The sequence below is a fragment of the Balaenoptera physalus genome, assembly GCF_965194825.1.
Source record: "Balaenoptera physalus genome assembly, chromosome: 2".
NCBI lineage: Eukaryota > Metazoa > Chordata > Mammalia > Artiodactyla > Balaenopteridae > Balaenoptera > Balaenoptera physalus.
Window position 1 is genome coordinate 104,070,285 of NC_138883.1, and position 13,716 is coordinate 104,084,000.

The following is a 13,716-nucleotide window of genomic DNA, read 5'->3' on the forward strand; positions in this document are numbered from 1 at the left end:
TTAGATCTTACCAGTATCTAGTACATAATGGCACTCAAATGTTTTGAGTGAAAACTGCCTGCGCTTAAAGAGCTGTTGAGCTATTTGGAGTTGCAGCATCGACTTACTTGAAATTACTAAAGAACAATGCAAGACAATACACTATAAATACTAGGTTATAGGAAGCAGATTGAAATGCATTAGACATCCCCAAAGGTGAAGTTTTCCTTTGGTCTGGCATAGTCCCAGGGAGCTTCATGGAATTTTTAGATCTTGAAGGAAGCTTTTAAGGAAAAGTAGGATTTAAAATAACAGGAAAATGGAATTCCTGGGAGAGGGAAGGGTATAAATAAAAGGGATGAAAATAAAATGGATAATGTATGTGTGTGTATGTTTTGGATGACAGGAGTGGTAAGTTCATATTGCAGGATAATAGAAAATAAGATTGAAAAGGTGAAGAGCCCCTTGATGAAAGCCTTTGAATGTCAGACTAGGGAGTTAAATTTCATCCTGTGAGCCAAAGTCCCCAGGCTTTCTGTCAGAAGGAGTAACAGTTTCCTTTAGGCTTTTCTCACTTCCTAGTTTCTACATAGTACTGCAGAAGTTCAGAGGAAAGAGCAAGTACCGTGGTCTCAAATATTTGGGGATAGATGAGCATTGAATTGGTCTTTGAAAGACAGCATACATTTGGGTTCCCACTATATGTGAGGTACTAGAAATACAAAGATGAGTAAGATGCAGGTGTGCCCTCATGTAGCTCATTAGTAATGGGGAGACAGACATAGAAACAATAACCACATTGCAATGTAGAAGTTCCAAATATGCTGTGGAATTACAGAGAAAAGTGTAATTGGGAATGGAACATGTCAAGGGAAAGCGTCATAGAAGAGGTAACCTGTGTACTGGGTCTGATGGATGAGTAAGAGAAGTTCCTTCCAGGCAGAGGGAATAGTGTGTTCAAAGATGCTGAAGCAGAAAAAGGTTTGTTCTATTTGAAGACTCCAGCCTTGCTTGGAGTGCAGTGGAGGAGGAGAAGGAAATGGCAGAGCAGGAAATAAAATTGATAGGTGGGTTAGACTCTGAATGAGCAGGCATGCTAAGGAACTTCGAGATTGTTTTATAAATCTTTGGTTCTTAGCCTTTTTTCTGCCTCAAGGCTATTGATGCACACAAAAATTACTCATCAGTAATCATCAGTGACTGATGGGGAGATCGATTAAGAGAAGCAAGGTTGGCTAGAGTAGTGTTCTCAAAGTGAGTCAGGGCTTCTGAGGTCAGTACTGTTCATAATAGTACTAAGTTGTTTTTTGCCTTTTTCACTCTCATTCTCTCAGCGTCAGTAGAGTTTTTCAGGCTGTATGATGTGTGATGACATCATTGCTCTGACAGTTAACAGACTCTGTGCTCGTGCATTCTTGTGTTTAAAATTTTTCTCAATTTTTATTTCTAGTATGGTAAATCTTGATAGATATAATCCACTTAAACAAGAGCTCTTCGGGATCCTTAATAATTTTTAGGACTGAAGAGGGTCTTGAGACCAAAAAGTTTGAGAAATGCTGTAGTAGAGAAAAATAGTAAATAGGGTATGAAAGTAGTTGTCAGATTTCAGAGGACCCATCATTAGGCATGTTTAGACTTTATATACAGCTGATAATAGGAAGCTACTATAAATTGCTGGATAGAGGAATGACATAAAGAAAGGGGTCTTTTCATTTGAGATTAGACTGGAGATGATATCGTAGTGAGTGTAGCAGGAAGAATTGATGAGGATAGCTCTTTTGGATGGGAAATTCTCTGCCCCTTCTCTCTGATGAGGATAATGTCACAGCCTAAATGATGAATTGATTGCTATCTGGATATAGGAAATGAAGGATGTGATACTTTTTCTAATTGGGTAATAGAGATTGGTTGGATCATTCAAAAGGTAGAGAATGTGTTTTAGATGGGAAAGTTGATTTCAGAGTTTGGCTGTGTCAGGTTGGAATTGTCTGTTAGTGGGACATAAAAATATAAATGTCCATTGTGCCTCCAGAAACATAGAATGGGCCTCAGGAAAGACGTCAAAATTATGAGGAAAATTGAACTGGTGAATTATTGCATAGATATAAGTATGGTATCTGTGAGAATAAATGAATTCTCCAAAGAGAGTGGTGAATAGTTCTCAACTATTTGCCATCCCAGTATATGTGAAGAACTACAAATTGCCAGTATAAACATCCTCCCTCTATTTTCTCCCTCCCTCTTCCGTCCAGTTCTCCAGTAGACATAGAGAAAACAGAGGAATAAAGAGGAAAGCAGAGGAATAAAGTTGTTGGGGAGAAGGGAATGCTAAGCCGTAAAGATGAGAGAGTATAAAAGAAATCAGTATAGGCACAATTTGAGATGTAAATGAGAACTAGAGAGAGGACAAAGTCATGATAGTAGTGTGGGAGAGAAACTCTAATTAAAAAAAAAAAAAAAAAAAAGTCAGTTATCATTGTCAAATGCAGCAGCATCAAGGAACTGGTGGAGTAGGAAAGATTTTGCCAAAAAGGACAGATATGAGAACAAGGTCGCTAAAAAGTCAGGATAACATGGAATCCTCAGAATAGGTGGTAAAATTCTCTTCAGAGGAAAACAACAACAATCTTTTTTTCTGAAGTAATGGAAGGAAGATACAAAGACAAGGTCATGTTAAGATAGAGAGACATGAAAATTGAGGCCTCATTCTGCATTTTGGCAGAATAACAGATTATCTCATCAGTAATAGCTATTGAACTTGCCAGTAATTAAGGAGAGAAGTTGTAAAGCATCGAAGGGTGAATTTCGTGAGAAAATTATGTTGTATTTTAAAGAAGTTCTCATCTCATTGAAGATTATGCCTAGGAATTTGAGGCATAAGCAGAAAGTAGTCAGTGGCCATGGATAAATTGGGGTATTCTTTTAAAACTTTTAGTATGTCAATTTTGCTTCCCCCCTGCCCCCCAAATAGTTCTCTCATCCCTGGAAATAGGAGCAGGAAGAATGACTGGTTAGGATTATCAAGTATTGGGCTTTTCACGGGTTGATTCATGGAGTGTCAATGGAATTAAGAATTGAAAGTAAAACAGTTGATCATCTTTTTTGGGGGAGAATGAAGTAATGAGAAAAATCAGTAAGGAATTTCCTAGCGGTCCAGTGGTTAAGGCTCTGCGCTTCCACTGCAGGGGGCACGGGTTTGGTCCCTGGTCGGGGAACTAAAAAAAAAAAAAAATCAATAAACTGAATACATTAGGAAGATTTGAGTGATTCAAAGGAAGTAAGTGCCATGATGATTCTGGGTGAGAGATGACAGTTAAAATTATCAAACATGGTAAGTACTGAGTTGGAAATGTTGGAGTTTTAATTAAAAGTGTTGGTTTAGGACTGATGGAAAGTAGGTGATCATTACTAATCTGTAAAATAGTTGAGCTGTGATAATCCAACAAATCAAGAAAGAAGGAAATCTGTTCATTAAATTTAATTCAGGCTCAAATTTCTAATTCTCTTTAGCTGACACCAGGTAAATTGACCCAAATTGAAGTCTTAGAATACATTTTCATTTTGCTTCTTTATTTTAGACTGTTTTTCGTGTTTTTTTAATAGTTTTTCTTTAATCTTTCATTTTATCTATCATAAAACAATGCCATTTATAGGTTTATTTGAGGGCTGTGGCCCAATTAATCAGTTGTGTTTATAAAAATCAACAAGTCAGAAGATACATAAAATATAAAATTTACTTTCTGATGTTATTGGCCTATGTTATAAATACTGAAGCAGAGTGATGGGTACTTGGAAGTTCATTATGCTGTTACTTTTCGGCTGTTCCATATGATTCAAATTTTGCATTGTGAAACATTTTTAAAAACTTCTGCCTTAATGTTTTTATGTTTATGAAGGTATTACTTTAATAATAGAGGGAGTCCCTGCTTTGTCACACTTCTGTTTTCTTATAGAAAGAATATAGGTTCTAAGGCCCACATACTCAAAATATATATATATATACACATACACATATATATATAACTTATACTGTACATTGTAATAGAAGACATATAGTATTGTAATATCTAATCATTATGTATCTAATTATTATGTAACATTTTAATGGAAGACTGAATGCACTATTCTGATTTAAGATGGTGGAAGCATATCCGCTCTCCTCCCTAGTCCTTTGGGTGGGAAATTTTTCCTCTTCTTTCTTTGCTTAGCAGACGCTGAGACAATCTCCTACTCCACATCAAGGGAGGAACAGCAGGATTCTTAAGCAAGTTTGTTTACCTTAGGTTTGTTGCTCCAGACATTAAACCTAGAAACTATCAATATAAAATAAAAATTGATACATTTGATTCAGTAAAAAACAAAAAACTTAAGGTTAAAAAAAAGAAAAAGGACAAAAAGATACCCCTTCCCCAAAAAAACTTCACCAGGAACTAAGTCAAGTCAAAACACACACTATAAACTAAGGGAATTATCTGCTAGATTACTGTATGTGTCTAAGGGCTAATTTCTTAATTTACAGAGAGCCCTTATAAATTAGAAAGAAAAAAATGAGTGACCCAAGAGCAAAATGAGCAAAAGGCCATTAGCAGAAAATTCAGTGAAGTTCAAGCGGACATATCCTCTGTCTCATTATCACCTGCAGAGGGTGAGCTTCTTACCAGAAAGCTTTTGCTCTAGTTCTCCCTCCCTCCTTGATGACTTTTCTTTTCTCATACCTTTTCACAGATACCTCTTCTTACTTTTGACTAGGTTTTACTTTCTTTTTTTACTTCCTGACTTATAGGAATATTGCAACTGCACAAATTTTCTCATATTCCCCTTTTCCTAAAGTAGGCACAAAGCTCTTTTGAGGATTTCCAAGTGTATTATCTATAAAAATGGAAAAACAGATGGTGAGCTGAAGATTCCATTTTAGCCTCTGCCCACCCTGTTTGTTTTTTAATATAGATCCTGTAAGAAGAGATTAAAAACTTCACACAGTGGTGGAGTTTTGTTTACACAAAAGGTGCAAGCACCACTTCTGAGACTTTCATTTCCAGTGTCTCCTAAGAATTAGGATTGGTGTAATATCTCTGGGTTTGTCAGATAAAGTGGATATGGGCTGATGATATTATGAATACTCCCTGTGGTGGTTGTCCTATTAGTGATGTCCTCATTTTCTCCTCTCCCTTTGCTATGAGTAGTCCTTCAGTGGAAAACCTTCCCATTCTCCTTCCATTCTTGTTTCTGTTAAGTCCCAGGTGAAGGGCATTTGAGCACAGGTGGTATCAGTAATCCTAGGGCTTTGAATAATAACAGTAAGTACTCAATTATTTTTATGTCCAGATACTATGCTAAGTATTCTACATGTATTATATGCATTTTCTCTTTTAATTTTCTCAACCACATCATGAAATCCTTGTGTAGATATTGTTCCTATTTTACATACATAGAAAATTGAGGTGCATAAAGTGTAAATAACTTACCCAAGGTAAGTTTATACCCACTCCAGAACCTGAACTCTTACTTCAGATACTTGGTTGGAAAGTTAAAATTCAAGGTAAGAGTAAGCCTGGTGGACAATAGGCCTGGGACAAACCAGGGTGGGAGAAGAGCTAGTGATAAAGTCAGAGAAGCAGAAATAGACTTCATGATTCCTTAGAACAAATCCTGGGGATCTGTTCTTTGTACAGATTCCTTCTGTTTTTAGCCCCCTGTGTTTTATCCCATGTCCTCTCAATTGTCTGACACTTCCAATTTCAGAGCCTTTCTTGAGTTCTGTGGTGAACGAGCTTGCCTTTACCATCAAAGTTTATTAAGTATTTTCTTTGATATTTTCAGTAGTCAAGTTTTCTCTCTCCTGCCACTACCCTAGTTCAGGCCACTTTCATCTCTCTCCTGGACTACTTCAGTAGCCTTTTAACTGTTCTCTTGTCTTATCTTATTCTCATCTGTCTTTCAAGCAATTAATATAAACGTTTCACTGTCACTTTTTCTTTGGTTAGATTTTCAGCATGGTAAGCTTGCTGAGCTGCTTAAACATAAGTCCAGTGAAATTTGAACTAAAGATGCCTTTTTTTTTAAAGTTGTATTTATTTATATAAATTTATTTATTTATTTATTTATTTTTGGCTGCCTTGGGTCTTCGTTGCTGCACGCAGGCTTTCTCTAGTTGCAGTGAGCGGGGGCTGCTCTTCATTGTGGTGCGTGGGCTTCTCATTGTGGTGGCTTGTCTTGTTGCAGAGCATGGGCTTTAGGTGCACAGGCTTCAGTAGTTGTGACTCGCTGGCTTTAGAGCGCAAGCTTAATAGTTGTGGCGCATGGGCTTAGTTGCTCCACAGCATGTGGGATCTTCCCAGACCAGGGCTCGAACCCATGTTCCCTGCATTGGCAAGCGGATTCTTAACCACTGCACCACCAGGGAAGCCCCAAGATGTCTTCTTTTATTATACAGCTTTTACTGGGACAATTTCACTGGAAAAACATTCTTCATTGTTCTAAAACCTTTGAATTGCGTATAAAATAGGACATTCTTGAAAATCTAATACATGTGAATATATCTGCAGTTTCTGATGGTTTTAAATAGTTTTAAATAGGCCTCAATATTACTCTGAGAATGGGGTCTAAGTTCTGATAAACATTGAGGGTAGGGTGTTTCAAATTGGCCGAAGTTGAAAGTTGTCTCTTATTAAATTTTCCTGATTTGAAATACTGATGGCATGTAGAAAGTCAGTTAGATTTTTAGTATTTTTAAGTACAGTAATTATTCTTAATAATAAATGAATATTACCTATAAGAAATTAGAATATAAAGCGTGATGTATAATAGCTTATAATACATGTTTATTTGCTGGAGCCAGAATTAAAGGCATGTTGAAAGGATCCTTCAGTTTTTTAGTCCTTATTTTGAAAAAAGCTGCATTTCGTCTCTTTGATTCCCATTAATAATACTTACAATATAATTTCTTTACAATTTCAACTTAAAAAAATTACGAATACTATATGATTTGCCGCATATTCAAAATCAGTGAAACTTGAACTGAGAAGAAATTTTTTTTTTTTGTGGACACGCTGTGCTGCTTGCAGGGTCTTAGTTCCCCAACCAGGGATTGAACCCACAGCCCCTGTAGTGGAAGTGCGGAGCCCTAACCATTGGACCACCAGGGAATTCCCAAGAAATTGTATTATTTAGTGATCCTTTTTACCATAAGTAATGCAAAAACAGACTACAGCACAGGAATCAAATAATTCACGGACAACTTAAAAATATTTGTCTCCTGAGACAAAGGGAAGTGTCTCCACTTCCCTGGTGGCACGGTGGTTAAGACTCCATGCTCCCAATGCAGGAGGCCCAGGTTCGATCTCTGGTCAGGGAACTAGATCCCACATGCATGCCACAACTAAGAAACCTGCATGCTGCAACTAAGGAGCCTGCGAGCCACAACTAAGGAGCCCGCCTGGTGCAACTAACTAACTAACTAACTAAATAAATAAATAAATATTTAAAAAAAAAATTTTGTCTCCTGAGTTCCAACTCAACTTTCTGTTTGAATGTCAAACTAAATTTCACAGTTACGAAGCAGACATCATTTTCTTCTGCAAACTTACCTTCCCTTACCAAATGTCTTATTTTTATTAAATGTATGGATCTTAAGTTTTAGAGTTCCCTGAGCCTTAGAGTCAACTTCAATTTTTCTTTTCGCATCATCCTCCACTTTTCACCGGTCACAAAGTTCTGTCAGTTCTTCATTTAAAATATATTTCACGGGACTTCCTTGGAGATCCAGTGGTTAAGACTCTGTGCTTGCACTGCAGGGGGCACGGGTTTGATCCCTAGCTGGGGAACTAAGATCCCACATGCTGTGCGGCACAGCAAAAAAAAAAATACACACGCACACACATATATATACATATATTTCAGATAATGTTTTATATAAGATTTCATTGAAAGAAAGTGTTGCTGTTTTTAGAAGTCTGTATATTAATTTTGTATCCTGCAGTTTTACCAAATTCATTGATGAGTTCTGGCAGCTTTTTGGTGGTGTCTTTAGGATTTTCTGTGTATAGCATGTCATCTGCAAACAGTGACAGTTTTACTTCTTTTCCAGTTTGGATTCCTTTTATTTCTTTTTCTTGTCTGGTTGCTGTGGTTAAGACTTCCAATACTATGTTGAATAAAAGTGGTAATGGGAATTCCCTGGTGGTCCAGGGGTTAGGAATCCGCACTTCCACTGCAGGGGGCACAGGTTCAATCCCTGGTCCGGGAACTAAGATTCTACAAGGCACACTGGGTGGCCAAAAAAAAAAAAAAAAAAGTGGTTGAGCATCCTTGTCTTGTTCCTGATCTGAGAGGAAATGGTGAAATGCTTTTCACCATTGAGTATGATGTTAGCTGTGGCCCTGTCATAAATGGTCTTTATTATGGTGAGGTATGTTTCCTCTATACCCACTTTGTTGAGAGTTTTTATCATAAATCGATGTTGAATTTTATCAAAAGCTTTTTTTGCATCTATTGAGATGATCCTATGATTTTTTGTCAATTTGTTAATGTGGTGTATCACATTGATTGATTGTTGCAGAGCACGGGCTCTAGGGCATGCTGACTTCAGTAGTTGTGACACTTGGGCTCCAGAGCACAGGCTCAGTAGTTGTGGCGCACGGGCTTAGTTGCTCCGCAGCATGTGGGATCTTCCCAGACCAGGGCTCGAACCCGTGTTCCCTGCATTGGCAGGCGGATTCTTAACCACTGCGCCACCAGGGAAGCCCCAAACGGTGTATTTCTTGAGTACTTATTAATTGGTATTGTAATTAAACATTTAACAATGTTCTTTGGCTGGTCATTTTCATACTTACCATTAGCTATATAAACTGTTCCTTATTTCTTTGTTATTACTGGGTCCCCTGCATTTCTCTCCCCCCTCTCCCCTACATCAAAATTATAGGTATCAAAATCTTGGCATATCACTTTTGAGATGTTTTACATTTCTGTTCAGGATATTAACACTTTAAGCAGGTTTTGTTATTTTTATTTTTGGTCTCTCTTGAGTCTGTTCTCAAGTACACTTCACTCTTCGAATGACTAAGAATTACAGAATAATTGGGCTGAATTAATGATGTTTTATCCTACAGTTGAATATTTGGAGTTGTAGTAGCTATTTCCTTTTGTTAATTTAAATATTCTTTTGTTAATTTAAATGTTTAATATTAAATATTTTATTTAAATATTAATTTTAATAGAAATCTAGTTAGAATAATAAAATATTTATAGGATAGGACATAATTTATTTTCCTAGATAATAAAAGCTTCATTTTATTTGGACTCTATTAATTTGAAACTGTGTGTTAATATGTACTGAGAGGTTTTGCTCAAATTTTAGGAAGAATATTTAAACTACTTAGAGTACCTTCTAGGTGTCCTTGAATACATTAATTTACTTGTAAATGATATGTTATAGATTATTACTAAAAGAGGACCATCTGAGAATCTAGGTCATACTTCATTTGTTTGTCTGTTTTTCATCATAAGATTTAAAATTTAGAGATTCAGACAGAATGCCACAATTTTAAATTCTGTATCCTTAGCTAGCTTTCCCATAACCTGTTTTTTCTTTAATAGACTCTAAAGAGACAAAGGAAAGAAAGTCTTAGGATCATTAACAAAATCTTCAGCATTTGCTTTTGTGGTGATGGTGGTAGAGGGAAGCAAAAAGAGAAGCAAGCATTCAGGAAGATCATTTTGTGGTTAAAAAAAATTAAGATCTGTTGATGGCTCCAAAGTATTAGTGGGAGGGAGGCAGGCATTTCTTCACTATTATACTCTTTTGTCCCTAGCTTTAGTGAACATCCAGAATATTTTGTTGGCTAAGATTCGGGAAATGAATATACCACTCAGTATGCTTGGGAATAGTTAAAATATTTGCGTATTTGTTGTCCCACTTCTAAAATCTCTATAAAGGTTGTCATTTCCTACTTCAAATGTTTGAAGCAAGACATGATAGGCAGTTGTTATTATTTGGAAATTTCAAGACTAAACCCTGAAATCATCTATTTGTAGAAATCTAGGGTTGTAGAATGTATTTCCCAAATACATATACTTGTTAGTGCCTTGGTTTCTTATTGACAGTTTTATAGTGGGATTACTACATTGACCAAAAGAGGATAAGCTATTTGTTTATGGGATTTTCTGGTGAATATATTTCTGCACTGAAATTGTCTGGAGTAAAAGAATATATAGGTCTCATTTAAGAAGCATTGTTAGGTGAAAATTGGACTTTCAGAGTGGTCTGACAGTTATTCAGAATGTAAATATTCACAGTGTATATAAACTACTGGTTTAAATATCAGACCTTCCAAGTGGTATTGAAACACCTTGATAAAATATTATCTAAAAGCAGTTAAAATCATCTAAAGCAGGGATCAACATACTTTTCCTGTAAAGGACCAGATAGTAAATATTTTAGGCTTTGTGGGCCGTATCGTCTCTGTTGCAAAGATTCAACTCTGTTATTATAGTGCAAAAGCAGCCAAAGACAGTACATAAACAAATGAGAGTGACACCCAATAAAACTTTATTTAGAAAAACAAGCAGGGGACTATAATTTGCCAATGAGTTTCAATTTGAAAAATATACTCTTTATGGGAACTCTCTGTACTTTCTGCTGAATTTTTCTGTAAACCTAAAACTGCTCCAAAAAAAAAGTCTATTACAATTTCTGGGACTTCCCTGGTGGTCCCAGGGACTCGAAGACTGTTAAGACTCTGCGCTTCCACTGCAGGGGGCGTGGATTCGATCCCTGGTTGGGGAACTGAGATCCCGCATGCCATGCGGCGCAGACCGAAAAAAAAAAAAGTCTATTACAATTTTTAAAAATGTCCTAGAAAATAAGAATAATTTAGAAACAAGTAATGATCAAAACCTCCATGGCAACTCTTGGTTTTCACTGAGTGATAAAGCCACTGGATGACTAACTCATAAGTACCAACTGTCATGTATGCTTTCAGAGGGTCTAAAACTGTTCTGTTTTACAGGGATCTTTTTTAGCACTTACTTTATTCATTGATTAAAATAAACAAAAAATTGTGACATACTGTTACTACATTTGGTAACATAAAGATCCAGAGCACCTTCTTCAACACGTTGTTGGAGAAATTGCTGATTTAAATGATCCTGAAATAGTAATTCCTGAGGAATTTTTAATTATGCTGCTATTCTGTCATTGCTATGTTAATTATTTTGTTCGAGTTTGCATCCTACAGTACTTATTTTTCTTCCATGAATATACCAAGGAGTATGCTTTTCAATAAGTCAGCTAAAATATTTACAATCATTGGCTGTAATATCTGTGTAATTCATCTGATAATTCATTTGAAAAATTCATTTAGACTGTGTTGCAGCTGACTTAACTTTTGAAACTTAAATATGACTATAACGTATATATCTACTTTTAACCTTTTTATTGTGACATATAGCGCATACAGAAAAGTACATAAAACAGAGATGTCCAGTTTAACAAATTATCATAAAGCAAACAGTGGAACTACCACGCAAGTCAAGATATAGAGCATTGCCAGCACCCCAGAGGCCTCTTATATGTCCTGTTACAACTATAACTCCTTTTATCCCTAGGGTTAACCACAGTCCTAATTTTTATAGTATCCATTTTCTTTTCTTTATACATGTACAGCTCTAAACAGTAAAGTTTAATTTTGCCTGTTTTTAAATTCTACAGGTTGACTCATATAGTATGAATCCTTCAGTTTATGACCATCCTTTATACTGTATTGATTTTAGCTACTCAACAAAATAAAATGGCCCAGGTAGACTGAAGTAATGGAATATTGACCTGTGTTAAGCCTGTCTTCAGTAAAACTGCTGCATGGGTGACCTGTCAAAACATGTTCGGTGCCTCTTCCTGCCCTTAAACTGTATTTTCTATCATGCAGGACACTGTTGCAGGTGCATAATGACAATCTGGATGGGTGACAAAAGGCATAGCACTTGGCTTTGAAAATAGATTTCTCATTGACTCTCTGAGATCTTGTATCACCCTGTAAATTTTATGGTGATAAGATTGGCTTTGTTGTATTAAAGATTAGCTACAAAGATTTTTAAATGTGAGTGTTGTATACCTATAGTGGATACATATAATACACATACATACTTGTGTTTCTGACTGAAGAAACACTTTAATTATCTAAAACATTTGATTTTATAGAAAAAATACTTTGTTTTTCAGGTGAAACTTCCACCGATGATGGAAATCATAACTGCTGAACAGCTGATGGAATATTTAGGTTAGTGTTGAAAAGTGAATGATTTTTATATCTCTTTCAAAATAAACCAAAGTTTTCAAAGCTAATATATTACCAAATTTCACCTTTTTGAGGCTATTTTTAAGTTATAATTTTTAATCTCTTAATTAAAAATTTTTATCAGTATGTTTCTGTTCTTGGATGCCTTCTTTCTGACCAGCATTAAAATTCTTTAATATAAATAAAGAGACTAGTGACATCTAGAAAACAACAAGGTACATATCAATTCCAATAAACTACAGAATGGGAAATGGCACAAAAACTCTAACATTGAATGTAGGGAGTGTTTTAAAATATTGAGTAGACTTGAATTAAAACCCAGGAGGTGATTTAGAGCAGTGCTACCCAAAATATGATTCATGGACCTCTGCCAGTCTATAAAATGTTAGTTACCAGTCTGCAGTGAAATAGAGGCTTATACTAGAGTGTACAACGTTTTATTAGTCCATCTGAAATTTTTTGATAGCCAATTTTTCTTGATGAAGGAAGCAGTGTATTGAATTGCATTCTTATGCAAGATTCTTATTTCAAAACAGACCATAATACACAGTTTGCAGACCAGTTGCATTGAGTAGAACTTGTTTACAGAGCAGGTTGTTGTATGTCACCCTGCGGTCTTTTACAATTTAGCAAATAGGAATTTATATATTTATACTATTTATACTATTACCAAATCAGAAATCTTAATCCATATTCTTACAGTTGTTTAGTAATTAAATTTTTATTTTAAAAAATCTTATTAGCTGATTAGTTTATTTATGCCATTCCAGACAACTAGCTAACTGATTTTTTTTTTTTTGTGAGGGGTAGGTTTAGTGAAGTAATTGAGATTAGAGCTTTTGGAAGACCTTTTTCTTTATGTAATTAATGTCATTTAATCCCGTTCACTGGCTAGGGAAACTCATAGTTAAGTGTAGATTACTTTGAATATCTAGATGTCTGGAAATAGAATTTCTATTTAAATGTCTTTTACTCTAACTTGGTGATTCTTAAACTTTGTGATTTCTAAATTATATTTCATGGAAAAGGCTGAAATATGCTTAGTGCTTTTGATGAACAGCCAGTATGACTGCCAAGGACTGTGCAAAGGGGAAGTATTAGGAGATGAGATTAGAGGTAATGGGATCATATCATACAGTACCCTAGGCTATTATAGCAACTTTGACTTTTGCTGTGGGTGATTGGGAAGCCATTAAAGGATTTTGAACAGAGGACTGATGATCTGACTTTGAGTTTAACGAGAATTCTCTGGCTGTTATGTTGAAAATAGAACTTAGTGGTGTAAAGACAGAAGCAGGGAGATTGGTTAGCAAGCTGTTAAAACTGGCAAAAGATGGTGGTGGCTTCAAGCAGGGTAGTAGAAGTGGAGATTATAAAATATGGTCAGATTCTGAATATAGAGCTGACAGAATTTGCCGATGAGTTGAATGTGGAGTGAAAGTGAAGT

General features: G+C 35.8%; 1 protein-coding gene across 4 annotated transcripts in view; it reads left to right on the plus strand.

Annotated features, from left to right (window-relative positions):
* MINDY2 (MINDY lysine 48 deubiquitinase 2) overlaps positions 1-13,716 on the plus strand; it is an 82,616-nt gene that overhangs the window by 2,012 nt on the left and 66,888 nt on the right. For all 4 annotated transcript variants that reach the window (XR_014258781.1, XR_014258782.1, XM_082446619.1 and 1 more), the window contains exon 2: positions 12,194-12,251. Coding sequence is in view for 2 of the 4 variants with exons in the window: in XM_082446619.1 (XP_082302745.1) it covers positions 12,194-12,251 (58 nt within the window). In the remaining 2 variants the exon portion in view is untranslated. The remainder of the gene's footprint in view (positions 1-12,193; positions 12,252-13,716) is intronic.